General features: G+C 38.9%; 1 protein-coding gene across 5 annotated transcripts in view; it reads right to left on the reverse strand.

Annotated features, from left to right (window-relative positions):
• Window positions 1-20,573, reverse strand: part of LOC134531542 (low-density lipoprotein receptor-related protein 11) — a 200,976-nt gene that overhangs the window by 35,336 nt on the left and 145,067 nt on the right. For all 5 annotated transcript variants that reach the window (XR_010075026.1, XM_063367221.1, XM_063367222.1 and 2 more), the window contains 2 exons: window positions 4,487-4,599; window positions 1,401-1,569 (listed from right to left, as the gene is read on the reverse strand). Coding sequence is in view for 4 of the 5 variants with exons in the window: in XM_063367221.1 (XP_063223291.1) it covers window positions 1,401-1,569; window positions 4,487-4,599 (282 nt within the window). In the remaining variant the exon portion in view is untranslated. The remainder of the gene's footprint in view (window positions 1-1,400; window positions 1,570-4,486; window positions 4,600-20,573) is intronic.

Genomic DNA, 20,573 nt, shown 5'->3' on the forward strand with positions numbered 1-20,573 from the left:
AGTGAGCTGAGACTCACTCTCACTCTCACTCTCACTCTCACTCTCACTCTCACTCTCACTCTCACTCTCTCTCTCTCTCACTCTCACTCTCACTCTCACTCTCACTCTCACTCTCACTCACTCTCACTCTCACTCTCACTCTCTCTCTCTCTCTCTCTCTCTCTCTCTCTCTCTCACTCTCTCACTCTCTCTCTCACTCTCTCACTCTCTCACTCTCTCTCTCTCTCTCTCTCACTCTCTCTCTCACTCTCTCTCTCACTCTCTCTCTCTCTCACTCTCTCTCTCACTCTCTCTCACTCTCTCTCTCTCTCTCTCTCTCTCTCTCGTCTTTTTTTATGAGTCATAACTGAAAGAGAATTGTTGCAAATTTTAATTACAATTTTAATAATAACCTGTAAAGATTACCTGTTGCTAGATACTGGTTTTGCCCTTAGAAATTTGATAATAAATGTAAGTTGGTTTTGAATTAGCGTTAAGTTATTTTTAAGAATCTCCATTTATTTATCTCCCTCTAGACTTCCCATACAGAGTGCAGAATCTAGATCCTTGAAGTCAAGAGTATTTTATTAAGTTAAGAGGAATTGTAAGACTAATGCCTTTCGCACATTTTAAGTAGATGCCAAGTGAGTTTACCTAGAGTAACGGTTTCCCCCCAATAAAGTTAAAAGTCAATTCTTTAGAGAATCCTACCTACTGATTTTATTTTATTAAAATTTTTTCTATACAGTCTAAACCACTTTGCGACAATATCTCGGAATAACCATGATAAATAAGAATGTTTTTTTTCTCTAAATTTACGTTGCTCGCTGAACGTTAATGAAAAATAAAAAACCTCCACATAAATAACCCTAAAAATCACAAAAATTCGGGAGTTTTTTTTCTTTCTCCTGCTGGGAAAAAACCTTAGTGATCCTAAAACTTTCATTGAATTTCGGAATCTCGTACAGTATTAGTTTTATCCAATGGAAGCTGGTACTTTAAACCGTTAAAAATAGCAAAGATCATGCATAATGTTACTACCTTAAGAAGGACTTCATGATAATGTAAACAGGAAATGCTTAAAAAGAAAAAAATTTCAATAAAATAAATTTTTAAAAAAATATGCAGAAAATGGTGAGCATGCATAAATTGGTGCCAAACTTGTATGACTGACCTAAGAAATACATCATTTTATGGTTAAATAGTTTGGCAAGCCTGTGTCCTGAGAGTGGATGTTGTTTCTTGGTGCTCATTTTCAAGCTACGTATATCCAGTTGCAGTAGCTTTTCTTTACACTTGATATAAGGAAAGCCATTACATTTCTAAATATGAGGTATTTTTATTTTTTCCTACCCCTGAAGGATACTAACAAAACAAAACTACACTAATTTCAAAAGGGCTTGAACCACCCTAGGACTCACTGGTTGCGGTGGTGGGGAGGCTGGTGGTTGGCGGCACGACGGCAGCCGTGGTGGCAGCAGTGGTCGTGGGTGTAGTGGTGGTTGTCGAGGACTGAGGCTCAAGCACCTCCACAGCTATCGATCCCTTTCTCTGCGGCAGTGTCTCTGCAGGTACCAGCTGCTGCTGCCCCTGCAACAACGCAACCACCACTGCCCGGCTGCCTCCACCCCTGCACATTTACTCTCTTTCCAATTCCTTGTTGATATACACTATAGAGTACAACAGATTTAGACACATTTTAAAAAATATACCTAACAAAATTTTTTGATGTATCTAAATCATTGTTTTTAAGGCCCCTTCCACGCGGGCCACTCGGCACGCCACCGTGTAGCGCTGCTGAGTGTCGCCACTCGGTGGCCCGTGTGGATGAACGAGCTGCAGAGAAGCGCCACACAGGAAAGCAGTCAGGTCTGGACTCCGACGAGAAGCTCTTCCCCTTGTTCTCCTCGTGAGACGTCGGCGTCGTCGCAGGCAACAGCGATCACTATACACGCAACCAATAACATCCGCCCGGCTGGCTGGCGGACAGCTCTACACTATAATGTGTACGCTTAAAGAAGACACTTCAAAGTTTTTTAAACTATTTTTGAATGAGACAAGATTCTTTTGCACAGCTTCTTGCTTTTCTTAAAGTTTTCATCGAGAAGGCCGACACAACATGAAAAGAAGTATTCCTGCTGAGGAGAGACTTGCAATAACACTAAGGTGAGTATCAATTTTTTATTATTTTTTTTAACAGACTAAGAAATTTTTTTGAACTATAGGTGCTTTTTCAATTAAACTACATTTTAAAAAACAGAAAAACCCCTACCTGGTTTTTGTGACTAAACAAATATACACTAAAATACAAAATCAAAACCATTAAATAATATTTATACTAGTTATTAAATAAATAAACATAAAACTTCAGTCAGAAATGCATACATTAAACACAATTACAATAAATGTAGCAAACACTTCACATTAGAAAAAAAATAGTTTTAAAAAATTTCAGTATTTATGGAAATATTGTAAAATTGAATTTAAAAAAGTCTTCACATATATTAGAGTTATCAAACTCGACTTATGTTAAAATAAAACTGCATACACATAAATAAACAATAAACCTGTTTTTCTTTAAAATACACATACAGAAATCGGAATGTACCTGCTTGGTTCTTCCTAGCAGCATCCATGTCATCAAAATCTGATACAAAAATCCCACACATTTATTCCCAAGCCTTCCCTCGTAACATTTTATTGCTGTAGGCATCAGATCGTGTATCCCAAATTGCTGGTCGTGATTCTATCTCAATGATAAAACGGTTGCAAATCTAAGGAAGCCATCGGGAAACAGTCCGCACGTGTTAGGTACCGGAGAGCGTCTCCACGCCGCTCTGTGGCGCGACCGAGACGCGGGGACCCGTGACTGCGCACGACTGTCGCCCATGTGGAAGGGTCCCCGCGCGACAATGGCAGTTCATGGTTCTACCCTCACTCGCGACTCGGTCGCACCATCCGAGTGGCCCGTGTAGAAGAGGCCTAAAGGATATTTTGGAATGAGAATTGTGGAAATACGTCTTCTTGTTATATTTCATCAAGTGCATTATATGATAATATTCAATTTTTGCTTCTACGGAGACGTTACAGAAAGACGCAATCTTGGTTTCGATCATCTTTGTCAACAAATTTTTTAATATAATTTAATATTAAAAACTTTGGCTATGTCTGGGTATAGCACATTATTTAATTGAATGCCTTGTTAATAAAAGTGACCAACTGCTACAAATAGTTTCTCCTGTAAAATAATAATTTGCATGTTTTGGTTAAATATTTTTCAGAATGACTACAACTGTAATCATACTTAAATATACACTATGTTACAGTCTTATGAAAATTAACTAATAGGAAAATTTAAAAACTAAAAAAAATTATTATAATTAACGATGGACTACGATATATGATTTGTTGTTAACAAGCCACACAGTAACAGTCTGGCAACAGCGGTACCCGCCAAGGCCAGAGTCCAGCCACAGTGTGGTCAATGAGGTGGGCCGGTGGGTTTCCCCACCCAACGCACTCCATCGTCGTCACATGGCGCACACCTCAGGCTGGCCGGAGCAACAGAAGTGTTTCACTGCTGAGTGACAGCACCACTTCAGCATGTGGGGTACAACACTAAGGATGAGTGGTCACATCACTCGCCTCATAAGGAGGGTCAAACTCAGATTTTTGCTCCTGAGAAATGTGGTAGACATGCCATGATTCTTGAGGTAGGCCTGTTTACTTCATCAATGCATTTCGCTGCTGCTCCATTTCACTGCTTCACCCCCTTTCAACAGTAGTCAAATAGCCTTGATGTTAGTGAGAGTTTAAACACTAATACTCACTACTTTTAGAGATACAAACTTTTTGTGTAGTTCAGTTTTCATGGTTAGCCTATAATTAACTGCTAAAAATATGTATCAGAATGAACTAATCTATAATTAGCACATCAGAGCATTCCTTGCATACACTGAAATATCTTCTGTTTGTTTGCATTAGTGCAGGCCATATTAGGGCTAGAGGCTGCTATTCCAACACTTCAAAGATCATTATCATTATAATTATCATGAAGGTAACCTGCACTTTCCATGCTCTGTTAATAATAAAAACAAAACTAATGAACTACTTAGTGTTAGAAGGCATGGTATTTCTGATCAGATATACTGATGTACATGTAAATAAATGTAAAACTATTTTATAGCACACATCACTTTCATTACCAGCATTTAACGGCCGAGAAAGACAACACAAAACATGGTTCTGTAAGGATACAACCGACTTCACCATAATGATGAAAAACACTTCCTGTACCAACATGACAAACATTAACACAAACTAATATAAATGTTATAACCATACATAATAATTAATAACAATAATCATGTATACTAAGTCATACGTAAATTGTATTGTTTCCAACACTTAGCACCTACTGGAAACAATATGAACCACTAAAGAGTAAATACACAATGCAAGCAGGGTGTCATCAGTTCTCCCCGACTGGAACACGGCGTGGACGCACCTTGCCCCGGGGAGCCGGGAGCGGGGCTGGGGGCCTGTGTCCGCGGAACCTCCCCTCCTGGCCGTCCTCGTAGTAGTAGTCCGGCGACAGCTTGCTGCCGCGCATCCCCTCGTCTTCCCGACACAACCACAATCCTCACTCCAGATTTCATTCAACCAACATCAAGTGCAATCTGAATAGTGGGTTCAATGGAAATTAATAAAGTTATTTTTAATACATCATAAAGAAAATATTATGATATAGGTACTGTTTTAACTATCAACACATGATAAATAAACATTTATTTCTTTTCCAAGTTAAGATATTTTGAATTTTCCAAAAAATAAATAAAATTAAAACAGCTTTCTATAAACTGTTAGCATCATATTACTTTTTTTTTTTATAAAGTAACTAAAAATATTACTTATCAAACACTGACCTTCTAAATTTTGCTTAAAAACTTTCCAGTAAATTAGAATATGTTGGAGATACATTGTTTGAGACAAAATAGTTCAAGCTAGAGTTGCCATAACACTCAAATCCTTGAGCATGAACATTTCTGCAACTATGAGAGCTGCAAAGCACCATATAGAAAATAAAATCATAAACTAAACAATTTAAATAAAAACACATTTCAAATCACAAACATTTTACCTATTAATATATTCAATTCAATGCATGTAATTTATTAAGCATGAAGTTTGTAACAAAATGTAAAAAAAAAACATATTAAATTTATATCCTTTTTTTTTTATCTGTGTATGCTTACTGGCCTACAGATAAAACAGCTCATTTTATTTCAGCATTTTTAAAAATAGTATAATTAGTGAATAATTATAATGCAGCATATTTTACTTATACTTCTTTGGAAAATAAGTTCTTTATATAATAATAGAGATAGTAAGACTGTGTATCTTAAATGGATTTATTTTAAATTATGGTTATATGTTATCTAAAATATGTATTTTTTATTAGAATACTGTTTATGTTATGAAAATGGTAGTAATTATAATTTAAGTTTTAATTTTTTTCATGAGTGAAATTACACCATATGCTATCAGGAAGCAGCTTTGTAGGGTACCATAGCAAGGTTGCCATTTACAAGATAAATCCCATTTTTTGAAAAAAAATGTTAATGAAAATTAATAGAAGATTCTTCTATGGCTGGTTAATACAGATATGTGATATTTTGGGTGATGCTGAATAACTGGCCAGTTATATTGTTTATTTAGCTGATCTAACCAATTCAATATTTAATTTTAAAACCTGAAGAGTTTGGAAGTTTATTGATATGATCAGAATTACAAAATTCTGAACTATAGGCTAATTGATCAAAGTTTAAAAGTGGTGAAATTCTACCAATAAAACTTCTAGCCATTTTGTACCAGACTTGTGTTGTCTCAAAGTGAAGCCAATTTGAATTACATTTTTGTATAAGTGAATCACAGCAGTGAACTGAAACTATTTTGAAGTATTTTCTGGTAACCTAATTTATTATTTCAAGCCAAATTATATTAAAATAACTTTGAAATATATTCTACGTAATTATGAAATTACCTTTGAATAGTCTCATTATCATCTATGATACCGGGAGTCTTGTGTTTAGTTTCTCCTGCGAACTAACTGAGCCAAAGCCAGGGTAATTTAACCAACTAATTTAAATATTAAGTATTGAGCCAAGTGATAGTTACTACTGTAATGGCTTCAAATGTAAGGGAGCCATTATTTGTTACCTGGCACCACCAGTGTTTCCACTGAAGGAAAGGGATAGGGAAGGGGAGGGGTTCGAGGCTGGATTCGCACACTGGACACTGTTCTGCCCTTGCATGGACGGGTCGCTGGCAGAGACTCCAATACTGGACCTCGGCGTCCGGCGCACCAACAGGCGAGGCTCTTAGCAACCAAACATTATCTCAGCGTAACTAGTAATTACTGGCCTAATATTGGCCCAAAAACAACCATCCCTGGACAACTCTACTGAACCCTAGGCACCAAATTGACGTTCGTGCGAGGCGCGTGGCGAGAGACAATGCATTGCAAGGCGGCGGAAGGAGGAGGGGGGGGGGAGGACAGCTACCTGGGTGCTGCGTCGACAATTGCACACACTCCGACGTCTTCGCAGAATTACTGCTAAAAAAATCCTCTGATCGTAAGTTCTCTAACACTAAAGATAATATTTTACAAACCACCACAATTTATTAAAAAATTTTGTTTTATGTTTGGTGCCTGACATAATAAAATTTTCAGATATTGGTTGCTATGTGCTTGTGAATTTGAAACAAATAGGAGTAAATGTTTTAAATAAAAGAGCATTTTTTTTATTAGATATTGATGCAAATGTTGATATTGCCTATGTATTGTGTTCCTGTTATCTGTCATATTAGTCAGTGTGTAGTTTGTTTGCTATTGAAGTTAAATTAAAATATATACTTAAACAAGTATTGTGCAACAAAGATATCTGGGTTCTGCAGTATTATCTATTCTGTATTACACTGAACTGATACAACGATTCACTTGCAACTGTTATTTGTAACTCATTTTTAAATTACGATGTTGGTACACCAATCCCTCACTTTGCATGACCATTTTTAGGAACAAATTAGTCGTGCTATCTGAAATTGCTTATTCTGAAGCATTTTTGTATCCATAAATAGCAAGCTAATTAACTTAATGTGTTTCAAAATATGTAGGGAAATTTTCTTTACATAATATAAGGTAAGTACACCAATAGTCGTCAAACTAAGGACAATTTTAGGCAAAAAAAAATCGCCTACATAATCTTATTGATGTATTAGTGTTTTTCATGTGTTTGGGTTTAACCACAAACTTTCCTAAACAATGGTATCAACTACTTTTAAATAAAGACAAATTATTTTAGTATATCACTAATTAAAAAAAAAGTGTTATTTTGAGCCAGTAGTCGTAATGCTAATTTCCGTAATAACCAGTGCTCGTAGTGCTAGTAGTGCCAGTACCAGTAGTGCCAGTTTGTGCCAGTAGTTGTCATGCGCGATTTCGGCACCTATAGATTGCAATTGGGGTTTGTAATTATAATTTAGTACCATTTAGGTTCAAACACTTTATTTTTTATTTTAAATGATAACTCAAACTTTAAAAGGGAATTTTACTAACATATTTCTGTAATAAAAATATATAAAACATAAAAAATTAACTAAAATTATATTACATGTGCACAACTTTCCTACAGATCAGTACAGTCCCAACAAATAAAGCTGAAAAAACATGCATTTTGCCAACACTTACATATACAATTGGAAAATATAAATATAGCAGCAATAAGTAAAATTTTTTATAACACATGTGAAACACTGGAAAACATAAAAATATTTAACAGTACATCAACATCCCTGAAACTGAGACAGTGTGCGCTATTACTTAAATATTGAAAAATTCACAACAATAATTACTTAAATTAAATCTAAACAAGAACCAACTCTTGCTTGATAAAAATACAATAATACATGGAAATTAATTAAAACTAAAGATATCGTTCTTAATAAATAGGTAACAATGATTGTTCAGTAATTATTAGTTCATTTAATTTACTACAAGTTTTCTAAACTTAATTTTCATTAACATCAACAGGTGTAGGTGACCCTGGCACCTTGTTGGTTCATGCATGGAGATGGAAGACATCCATTGATCTGTGACCTAGTCACATAAGAAACATCATTATCTTTCGTTACAAACACTTTTTACTCTCGTCCTGAGCTCGCATGCCCATCACTTTAATCTCTTCTCCTTCAGTGTCTTGGACAATGCAGACAAACCGGTACTTTGTTGCGCCCCTTTTCCACCCATAAATGTTACAAGTACAAAAGACCCAGGCCTCAAATTCTCGTCAGTCACTTCTTCCAACTCTACACATTCTTCTTCTTAATGTTCTCCACTCCATTCATCAGAAGACTCCATAGTAATGATTTCTTCCTCCAATGATGAGGAATCTGAAGAATTTTCATCCACCTTCCTCTTTTTTGCTTTTGGTTTTTCTTTCTCCAGCCTCTTTTTCAATCTTTCAGCTGCCCGTTCTTCCTTTGCTTTTGCAAATCAATTTTTGCCTTCTCTTTCTTGGAGAAATATTCTTGCCAAGCATTTGAACTGACAACAGAGGGGATTTTCTTTTTTAACCTGAGCTTCTGCGAAGGCCAAAACAATGTTCGCTTGAAAGGAGAGGGAATCGATTTTTTTGTGTTCACTACAGTAAAACCATTTGATGTTAATGGAATTGGCTCAGGATCAATTGGTGAAACAGTGTCCTCGATAACTGTGCGCACTTCTTCAACAGCAGTTGGTGGAGTAGATGCTTCAGGCATTGTGTCTTGTCTCCTCACATTGGACAGTTGAACTGGTTTCGACCATGTCATAAAATGCCACATGTCTCCAATATTGAAACATTGTCATGTCCTGTATGTCTCCCTGCCATACATCTCCCAATTATTTGAAAAGTTTAAGTTTCTCATACCCAAAAAACTTTTCCAAATGCCCGACAATTTTGGAAATACCAACATTACTTTCTGGAGTGTTGGGTTTAGGCGAGGGGGGTGCTGATGCTGTGTGCATGGGACACCTGTCACCACTCACCACCTCCGGCTAGTTCAAATTTGGTGATAGTGGAACATACAGGTTGCAGGTCACGAAGAAAGAAGAAATTTATAAGCAAAGTTCGATATATTACCTGATTTATTTAGTCATTTGAAAATCACACTATATTTAGACCAACAGAGCACGAGAGAAAAAAAAAACTAACTGTACATCTAGAAAAATTAAAACCCGGAGCCATCGCCCGACCACGGCCTGCTCGGCCCGGTGTTCGGACAATGACTGAACTATAGCCTTCCTTCTTTGTGTGGGCAGTGTCCTGGGCTCACTGACGTAATACTCAGCCAATCATGACGCATGGCAACAGAGGCTTCCACGAAATGCTTACTTCTGTTCCCACGACGCAGCGATTTTGTATCTTTCTCGCACTCCCATGACCGTGACTCACACGCCTAGCGTGTGAAACAAAGTCATGGAAAAAACGAAGGAGAATCACGTCAGCACGCCTTCCCACACAAAGAAGCCAGCAAAAAAATTACTTCGAAAATAAATTTAAGAATTAATAAAAAATAAAAACAATAAACCCGGAGAAATATTTTCACAATAACTTCGAAAAAGGAAAAACTTTAAATCTAACCTGAAATATTACAAAAAAATTATAACAAACTAATATTACTGGATTGCATGAGGAAAGCTGTAATCTGGGTTGTTACACATCGGAAGGCCTGGAAGTGAACTTGTTCTCATCCACTGCCAAAGGATTCCATGGGAAAATTCCACATTTCTTGAATTAATGCTGTTAAATTCCTTGAGTCAAAACTTTCTGAATAGCAGTATCTAGCAGTGTGGCAACATCTCTCTTCTTTAGTGCGAGGTCTTCCTTGTTCGCCACTCGTTGCAGTTGCCACTCAAGAACTGTATTTTTCCATCCATTTTTAAGTGGCTTGAAAACTCTGATATCCATCGGTTGCAGTATATGGGTAGAGTTTGGTAATAATGCCACTAAAACTATCCTATGTTCTTTGCAGAATGTGCTGCTGTTCAATGTGAGGTGTGATGAATGGCCATCGATGAAGAGAATAGCTGATAAAGTTATCTTCTTCATAACCAACCACGGATGAAATATGTTGGTCAAAAATTCATAAAAAAACTTCACCAGTCATCCAACCATTTTGTTACTTGCCAATTCCTCACTCGGAAGGTATTCTTGCAACAATATTTTGTGGAAGCCTCTCATATTTTAGGCACAGTAGTGGTGGGCAAAGTTCGCCAGCTGCATTCCCAGTCAATGAGAGAGTAACACATTTCTTCTCGTCACAGTTGACTTGCTGGAAAGTGTTCTTGTCTCCTTTTTTTGCCAGAACTTTGTTCCCCTTAGGGTTGAGAAAAACAGTAGACTCATTTCCATTAAAAATTTTTCTTGGGTCAGACAGAACATCTTAGAGCTTGTTTTTCTCCAAATACTTGTACAATTTCCCAAACCATGCTAGGTCAATCCATACCAAGTGGTCCAGCACTAGTTACTCGACCATTGTAAGAAAATTTAATAATTTGTGTCTTGTTAACATTATCTATTACAAGTTTAAAACTGGCATAATAATTTTTTTTTTCTCACTGGTTTGATTATAGCAGCCATTTTGTTGCCATGGTGCGCGACAATATGTACATTTAAAAGGGTTTACCTACATTGCCATATCATAGCATGATGCAACAAAATCTGAGGTGTTAAGCACATTATATACTACAATTCTGATTATAAACCATCTTTCGAAAATCACTCAATATAACCATCTTTGAAGGTTGAATTTCTGCCTCAAAATTGCAAAAATTAGCATTTTCATAAATTTTTTTCAGAATGAAGGCAGTATGTGTTGGGCTTCAAAATATTTTAGGAAGTACTAATGTAATAGTAGTGTAAATACAAATTATTTAAAGTGTGAGACTTTGCCACTTTTTTTACAAGCTTGTAAAAATGAGTTTTTTCATATTTTTGCTTACTTTACAGATAGGTAAATATCTTTGATGGGCAGTTATCTAAAAATCTGAAATTTGCACACAATTACGTGTACATTGTACATAACTCCGATTAAAATTTTAACTTTGAGATTCAACTGGTTCATAAGTTACAGCCTTTTCAAACTTGTGTAAAATTATAATTTTTTATTATGTTTTTTTGCAACAATGAAAATATTAATAAACTGAAATAATATTTTTAAATGCAAAAATCTTAAAATTGGCATTTACTATGTAATTAAAAAGAGTTCCTGAACTAAGAACATTTAAAAGTATGCCTGAGATGTTTGCCAAGTGTTTGAAGTGCGCAGGTCTCAACAGGCACGGACTTGCTCTGGTATGGTCTGTTTGTTAGTCTGCCAGCAGCTCTGGTATAGGAAATGTTATTTGTGTTTTCATGCATGGTTTTTGTTTTTCAGTATGGAGAAAGATTGTTCAGTAGGACATTTAACAAATGAACAGTGCCACAAATGTGTTTATGGTTCAGTGCAACAGGCATTAAAGAAAATCAGTGAGTTTAGTTTAGAACAGCAACAACTAATATTTTACAGAGTTTCTAGTGATGTTAAGTCTGTATGTAAGTATCATGAGATTAAGTATCTTGTTAAATATCATCATATATTTGGCCGGTATTGCAGTGATTCTTTACAAATGCATAAAAAGGACTGAGGGAAATACTTCCTGAACATATGCATAAAGAAACAAGCTTCAATTCACTGCTTGTCCCTGGTAAGTCCTTGTGTCCTACATGCTACAATTTTTTTTCTACCATTAGCAAATGATGGAACAGGGGACAAATGTGAAGACTTTATTCCTGCAAGTGAAAATTTGGAAAAAAGTGGACAATGTATGTACTCAGGGGTTTCGTCAGCATCTAAAATAAGGTAATTGGGTGTACATAAAAGACCACAAGCAATAGCTGACAAGATTGGTCAAGTTAAAATGTGTTGAAAAGAAATCTTAGGAATCTTTTGATGAAGTGATGGAAAACAGAGTAGCAAGTGTAGAGACTGTAGAAGAGTTTGAATAATTAATCATGAAACTTAAGGGAAAATGTGCTGTTGCAGAAAAAGAAAAGCTAGTGAAAATAATTAGTTCACTTCCAAATTCATGGGGTCGACAAAGAATAGCTGAAGAGTTTAATGTATCAGAGCGTTTGGTAAAACTGTCAAGAGACCTACTGAAAGATCAGGGAATTTTACCCGAGTTGGGAAAGAAAAAGGATTTTGGCATTCAATCAGAGGTGGTTACTAAAGTCCGTGAATTCTATGAAAGTGATGAATACAGTCGTCCTTGTCCCGGAAAAAAGACTGTTTATCTGTGAAAAAAATAGCATGAAATGTCAAAAGCAGAATCATTTGTAATATAAAACAAACATATTGTCTATTTAGAAATGTGATATAAATGGACTATTGTGCTTCATATTTTGTACATAGTGTTTGTTTTGACATCAAACTTTAATGCAGTATATAATCATACTTTTTATGACTTAGTACATTACTTACAGCATTATATTATATTTAATTAAGAAAAAATATACAGTTATTAGAATTGCTTTTATTTATGCAAATAAAATTTTTTTTTTCGAGTTTGCAACAGGCTGTAACTTATGGACCAGTTGAATCTCAAAATAAAAATTTTAACAGGAGTTATGTACTAGGGATTACGTAATTGTGTGCAAACTTCAGATTTTTAGATAACTGCCCACCAAAGATATTAAGCCGTAAAGTAAGCAAAGATATGAAAAAACTCATTTTTACAAGATTGTAAAAAAAAAAAAGTAGCAAAGTCTCACACTCCAAATAATTTGTATTTACACTAATATTACATAAGTACTTCCTAAAATATTCTGAAGCCCAACACACAATGCCTTCATCCTGAAAAAAAATTATGAAAATGCAAATTTTTGCAATTGTGAGGCAGAAGTTTAACCTTCAAAGATGGTAAGATTGAGTGATTTTAGAAAGATGGTTTATGATAAGAATTGTAGTTTATAATGTACTTAAAACACCTCAGATTTTTTTGCATCATGCTATGACCTACCAAAGCTAAGATATGGCAATGTAGGTAAACCCTTGTAAATGTAAAAATTATTGCGCGCCATGGCAACAAAATGGCTGCCATAATCAAAAGTGAGAAAAAAATTTAATTGTGCCAGTTTTAAACTTGTAATACATAATGTTAACAAAGCACAATATATCAATTTTTTTTTAAATTGATGAAGCTACCAATACTTTTTTTTTTGACCACTTCATATGGATTGACCCTGCTGAGATACATATGTCCCTGAGAGACAGCAGCCTGACTGCAAGTCAATTCTGTGCAGTTCTCAAGGTTAAAGTTGGATTCCATTAAAGGAAAGATGCTCACCATTTCCTACCTGGTCGCCCATCTTAAAAAGGAAAGGCCTCTTCAACTCTATAGTGCACTATTCTGCAAATCATCCATAGCAATCGGGAATCCTGCTTTGCAGAGAGAAAGGGCCCACTCCACTAACATGCTCTCCTCTCCTTCTTGAGCTTAGATTCAGGTCCCATTTTTCTTCCTACAGGGGTCTTCCCATTTACTTTATCGAAAAGGGTGTTTCTTGGAACACCATGTCTTTCCGAGGCTTGTTTGATGGACATCCCATCCTTCACAGCCTGCAAAGTCTCTTCCTATTGGTGGTGCTCATATTTCAATATGCCTCCTTTTAGCATGGCACTGCAACACCGATTTTTATGTGTTAATTTACTTGTAATATCTGTCTAATACTTAAATACTTTCATCTAATTTGGTAAAATAATGATTTATAATAATGATACATTTTTAATCTAATGTTCAAGTATTCGTCATGGTTCTGTACCGTGGTCGTCACCTGTGACGACTACTGGTCCTGATCACTGGTTGGATGTTTTACAAACATATTTAACACATCATAATGTAATATACATTTTAGCGATAGCCAATCTTCCATTTTAAAAATGTACCAGTGTTGGTCAGGCATGATGACAATTGGTAATTATGGTATTAAGTGATCCAGTGCTCGTCACCCCCCTTTGTTTCTATCTTTTTTTATTATCATTAGACTTAATATGCTAGATATCATACTTAACATCTCTGAAAAGCATACAAACACAAACACTGCCCTGAAAGATACATAAAGACAATTAATTAAACAAAAGTAATTACTTACCTTCTTAACACAAGCCAGCAGCAGTTAACTTCACTTCTTAGAGTATGTTACACTACTTTTTAAATGCGGGAATATCCCTTCTGTAATCGAGTGCGTTTCGAAAATCTTTATGTTGACAAACCCAATGACTTTTGATCTGAATTTTAATACGTTCGACTCATGAGAATTTGCATTCTTGCGCTTAATATTATTATTTTTTCCATAAGTGACGACTACTGGTGCGATGACGACTACTGGTACACTTACCTTAAATGCGTAGAATAACACTAACACTCAACAATAAATATGTCACACCATTTATTCTTTAGAAGCCTACCACCAAATACTTTGCATGATAGGTGGTCGTGTACTTATCGTCAGTCGGCTGTTTGGCTTGCCCGCTCAGGCGTGACCTTCAACTCAAGTTTCGTACCTTTCCGTGAACTTTCCAAACCATCCGATAATACTGTCCCGATATTTACATTTTAATTTTTCAAAAATTTAAGTGCTTATTCATGTATCACCGCTTGGTTTACACCGATATTGTCAGACCCGTGATTTTATTTTGTTGCACCATTCATTTAACAACCTTTTTCAAGCGAATCATCTATTCATTTCAGTTCTGGTATCTGTTTCGTACTGAAACTGTTGTGAAAGTCAAAACCGATAGCCGGACGTCCGATGACGCCGGTACCAGATGAAACACTGAGTCTCTCCCGGTGGCCACCAGGATCGCTTGAGCTAATGGCAACAAAATGGCGCCATATTCGAATTTGAAGCGTCCAACACTTGATCAGACAACACAAATCCAGGGCAAGCACTATTTACACATCCAACATACCGCCCACCAAAATGCATATTTTAAACATTTATTGGGCGGGCAACGGGCACAGCTTCACCACAGGCCGCAGAAAGGTGCCTTGTTGGGTCTTCACCTCAGCCACTCTCACTACACCATCTGAGCCAGGAAAAGTCTTCACAATACGGCCTAGCTTCCAGGACAGTGGTGGTAGATTCGGATCTTTTATGAGAACCAAGGTGCCAACACTGATGATGTCTTGGTCAGTTAGGCTCTTGGGTCGTTGCTGCAGCTGTTGTAGATAATCCTGGTGCCAGCGCTTCCAGAATGACTGATGCGCCTGCTGGATGAGTTGCCATCGAGACAAACGATTTAGCTTGAGGTGGGACAAATCTGGTTCGGGCACTAGTGCAGGAGGCCCCATGACTAGAAAATGACTGGGTGTCAGAGCAGCCATGTCGTTTGGATTATTTGAGAGAGCACACAGAGGCCGTGAGTTGAGAATGGCCTCCACTTGTGTCATGAGAGTGTATAATTCCTCATAAGTGAGTACCTGAGCACCTACACTCTTTATAAGGAGAGACTTCACAGACTTTACACCTGCCTCCCACAGGCCTCCGAAATGTGGTGCCGATGGGGGATTGAAATGCCAGGTAACTTGGTGTTCAACCAGCGACTGAGCAAAGGAGTCATGTGTATCCTTGCTTGACATGAAGGCTCTCAGTCCAGTCAACAAGCGACTGGCACCGACAAAGTTAGTCCCGCAATCGCTGTGAAGGTCAGAGCATCGCCCCCGACGAGACAAGAAACGGCGAAAGGCAGCTATGAAAGCATCTGTCGTCAGATCAGAGGCCAGCTCCAAGTGGATTGCCTTGGTGGCAAAGCATACAAACAGGCACAAGTAGGCATCCTGGATCCGGGCCTTACGCAGTCGGGACATGGTGATTTTAAAGGGTCCAGCATAGTCGACTCCTGTCTTGAGAAATGGCTTGGCCTGCGTGACACGATCGACTGGAAGATTACCCATGGGTGGGTTTCGAGGCACAGGGCGAACTCGAAAGCATAAAGTACACTTCTTCAGCCGTTGACGAATGAGGCCCCGAGCACCTACAATCCAGAAGTCACGTTGCACAGCAGACTGTAGTATGGTGGGACCACAGTGCATCAGATGGATGTGAAGGTGGTCAATTACAAGGTCTGTCAATCTGTGGTGTTTGGGCAGTAGAATTGGATGCCGTTGGTTGTAAGCCAAGTCTGATAGCTCCAAACGTCCGCCCACCCTGAGGATGCCAGCAGGATCCAAGAAGGGAGACAGCTTGAAGAGTGGACCCCGATATGGTTGGTTAGCTTGCAGAGCTTTGATATCAGATGTGAATGCTGAAGCCTGGGCTAAACGAACCCATACCATCATGGCATCTTTAAGCTCATTAGAATCTGGTGGACTACGGGGGGGAAGTTTCTTGAAGCGCAAACGTTGCACAAAGCGGAGACAATAGGCAGTAATGCGTTTGACCTTGCTTAAAGATGAGAACCTTTCCAGCAGTGTAGTGTCTGCCAGAGGGTTGACACTATGCAAGGTAAAGATCCGTTGTTCCATCACTGTTTCGTCCATGCTGTCCATCAAGCCGGTGAGTTGTGGCCATTCCTCTGGTGGCTTATACAGCCATGATGGACCGGTCCACCACAGCGAGTGGTCAGCTATCTCACTTGGAAACAAGCCCCTAGAGGCACAATCAGCCGGGTTGCTGTCTGACAACACATGATTCCAGTGCTTTGCTGGGACAAGGTCATGGATTTGGCTGACACGATTTGCAACAAAAGTTTTCCATTTATGGGGTGATCCACGTATCCAGTGGAGGACAACTGTAGAGTCTGTCCAGGCAAATATTTGGTCTAGGTTCACATGAGGTCCATAATTTTGCAAGATTCTATGCATTGTGCGAGCAAGCAGCAAAGCACCACAGAGTTCCAGGCGAGGCAATGACACTCTTTTAATTGGGGCTACCTTTGACCTTCCAACCAGAAGGTATACAGATACTGAGCCATCAGGTGAAGTGGCTCTGAGATAAACAACTGCCGCATAACCTTGCTCCGAACTATCAGAGAATCCATGGATCTCTAGTAAGAGTTCTCTTTGGGTCACTGGGACAAATCTTGAAATAGTGATGCTAGCCAGAATAGGAAGCTCTCGCTGGAACCGCTGCCACGTTGCAAGAATGTCGGCAGGAGGAGGGTCATCCCAATCTATGCATCGAATCCACAAGTGCTGAATGAGGCATTTTGCAAGCAGGACCACAGGTGACAGCCAACCTAGAGGGTCAAATATTCGCGCCAAGTCGGACAGTATGCTCCGCTTCGTAGCTGTTGAGGAAGTAGGTTGAACATTGTAAGCGAATGCATCCACTTCATATTGCCACTGCAGACCCAATATTTTGACGGTGGGAAGTCCACAAGTGTTGTCCAAGGGGAGAGCCTTGCTGCCCTGCACCAAGTCTTCGGAAAGCCAAGAGAGCAGAGATAAATCATTACTGGCAAATTTTCGCAACTGAAAACCGCCAGCCTTGAGGAGGTCAATTAACTCTCTTTGCAATGAGATAGCCTCATGTGCATTGGGTGCTCCAGTTACAACATCATCAACATACGTGTCCTTTAGGAGGACTGATGATGCCCGAGGGAATCTATCTTTCTCATCTGCAGCCAGTTGATGGAGTGTGCGGATAGCAAGGTAGGGTGCAGATGACACGCCATAGGTCACAGTGTTGAGCCTGTACTCACAAACTGGATCATCATCAGACGGTCGCCACAGAATTCGTTGACAGTCGCGGAATTCCTCTTGAACTAGAATCTGACGGTACATCTGTCGTATGTCAGCAGTAAATGCAACTGCATGATCTCGAAATGAGAGAAGAACGTCAGCTATGTCTCTCTGCAGTTTGGGTCCCGTAAGTAATTGATCATTCAGAGAAGTTCCTTTGCTGTCCTTGGCCGATGCATCAAAGACCACACGTAACTTTGTTGTACTACTGTCTGGTTTCAAAACTCCGTGATGAGGAATATAAAACGACGGTGTAGTCAACTGGGGTTCTTGAACCATTGACATATGACCCTGGTCGACGTAATCTGACATAAATTCTACATAGGATGCCTTAAAATGAGGGTTTTTGTTCATCTTGCGTTCAAGGTAGTGAAAACGCTTGAGTGCTTGAACACGTGATTCCTCAAAATGAGGTGAAGGCTCCTTGAAAGGTAAGGCCACACTATATCTACCATTCTCATCTCTTCTGCAAGTCTCGAGAAAGATCTGTTCACATCGAATGTCCTCAGAGGAAGGCTTTGGGGGTACAATAACCTCTTCCACCTCCCAAAACTGCCGAACTGTGTCATCAAGTGTTGGTGTAATAGAATGAAGTGATACACAACTGAGCGATACTGCAGATGTGGGTACTCTCCCCATCACTACCCATCCAAAGACAGTGTCAATCGCTACAGGGACCTGGGTACTGAGACTTAGTGTGCGCCCGCTCAGCACATAGGGAAACAGATCTGCCCCAATTAGCACGTCAATAGGCCCAGGCTGTGCATAGTGAGGGTCAGCTAGTTGCAAATGGGAAAGATGTTCCCATGCATGAGGGTTCAGTTGTGTTGTAGGCAGTGAGCCGGTGATCTTAGGTAAAATGAAGGCAGTGAGTGACAATCGCGGACCCTCCTGACCAACTGGTTTCACTAAACAGTCAATTACTCCCCTAGCGACATGCACTGGTACCTGGGAAACACCGTAGACTGGCAGAGCTGCCTTTCGACGTATTAAGCCTAGCCTCTTCACACAACCTTCTGTCATGAAGCTGGATTGGCTGGCAGAGTCCAAGAGTGCTCGAACTGTGTGAGTCCTGCCAGAGCTGACTGGAATTTCTATGAGTGCAGTGGACAGCAAAATCGTAGATGGACTGTCTTGATTATGCAGTTCGGATGCAGCCAAATATTGTCCAGGAGATGAAGCACACAACGCATTCACACCATCATGGTCTGGTGACTGTGGTCGCATGTCACTAAAATGAAGTAGTGTGTGATGTCGAGAGTCACAAGACCGACAATGAGAAGACGAAAGGCATGCGCTTGCATGATGAGAGGTTCGCAAGCAGTTCAAACAGAGGTTTCCTGACCTCACCATCTGATACCTTTCCTTTGGGGATGACTCAAGGAACTTGGGGCACTGGTAGATTTCGTGAGGTCCACTGCATATGACACACTTCACTGACTTGGAGACAGTGTTTCCTGCGAATGACTGATGTTGCACATATCTAGAAGCTGGCTTAGAATAAATAGACAACTTGCTCTTAAAGGTTTTCCCAGACGTCACTAACTGTGACTCAGCTGCACGGCGGTAACCCTCTAAAAATAACAAAAACTCGGTAAGCTTGGGTAACTCTGCTCCCTTGTCATTAATAAACAGCTCCCACTGGTTACGCAAAACCTTATCCAGCTTAGCTTCAATGATATGCAGCAACAGCGGGTCCCATTTTTCAACATTGACATCCAGCACTCGCAATGCTGCAATGTGCTCTGCCAGAAGAGACATCATCTTATTCACTGATGCTGGGGCCTCTAATGACACAGATGGTATTTGCATAATTGCTTCAATGTGCAATGAAACAATCAAGCGCTTGTTACTGTACCTCTTAGACAGTAGTTCCCAAGCAATACTATAGTTCGAATCAGTCAAGGGTAATGCTTGAATTACTGCCAACGCGTCACCAGACAAAGATGACTTTAGGTAAGATAGTCTCTCTACATTGGTGAGACTTCTGTTGTCTACAACTAGAGCCTCAAACAGATTTGAGAAGCTGAGCCATTCTGTTGGATTACCCTGAAAGTGGGGTAAATCAATAGCTGGCAGACGGGGTGACGACCCAGCTGCACATTGATTACGTGTTTCTTTGTTCCGGTTCTTAGAATCCTGCACTAATGTGTCCCAGATTGCATTAACTTCATAATAAAGATCGTCGAAGTGATTTAGCCTACTTGTATGCCTTGTGTCATCAAAATCAACTTGCTCCTTGCATGCCAATTCATAAGCCAAATGGTCATCTTCAAACCCATTACGAAGCTGAGATAAGTCCCGACAGGTTGCAAAGAATAATGACTGCTTGGAAGTGTCTGTAGTAACCCTTTTGGCCAGATCCGCGGCACGCTGTAATCGGTTTTCGGCACGCTCCAGACGTCGCTCCAGAGCTGAAACACTGTCAGTCATGGTTGTGTTTATTCTACTGAAGTACACTCAGTCAATAATAGGAGCACAAAATATAAAAGTATAAAAAAATATAAAAATATAAATGTAATCGATTTTTTCAGCTAAAAATCGATTCTGAACCAAGTGGTTTATAAAATCGATTTTTCAACTAAAATCGATTCTGAACCGAGTGATGTTTGAATAATCGATTTCCCATGTCCTGTGAATCGATTTTGTTTCGATATGTGTAGTAATGCCGAACAAAGACTTGGCAAAATCTATGTCAACGGTCTACTTAATTATTCAAAGTCATATTTCACTGCCAGTCTTAGAAAACACGCAATCTTATAGCAGA

Source organism: Bacillus rossius, chromosome 5, assembly GCF_032445375.1.
Source record: "Bacillus rossius redtenbacheri isolate Brsri chromosome 5, Brsri_v3, whole genome shotgun sequence".
Classification (NCBI taxonomy): domain Eukaryota; kingdom Metazoa; phylum Arthropoda; class Insecta; order Phasmatodea; family Bacillidae; genus Bacillus; species Bacillus rossius.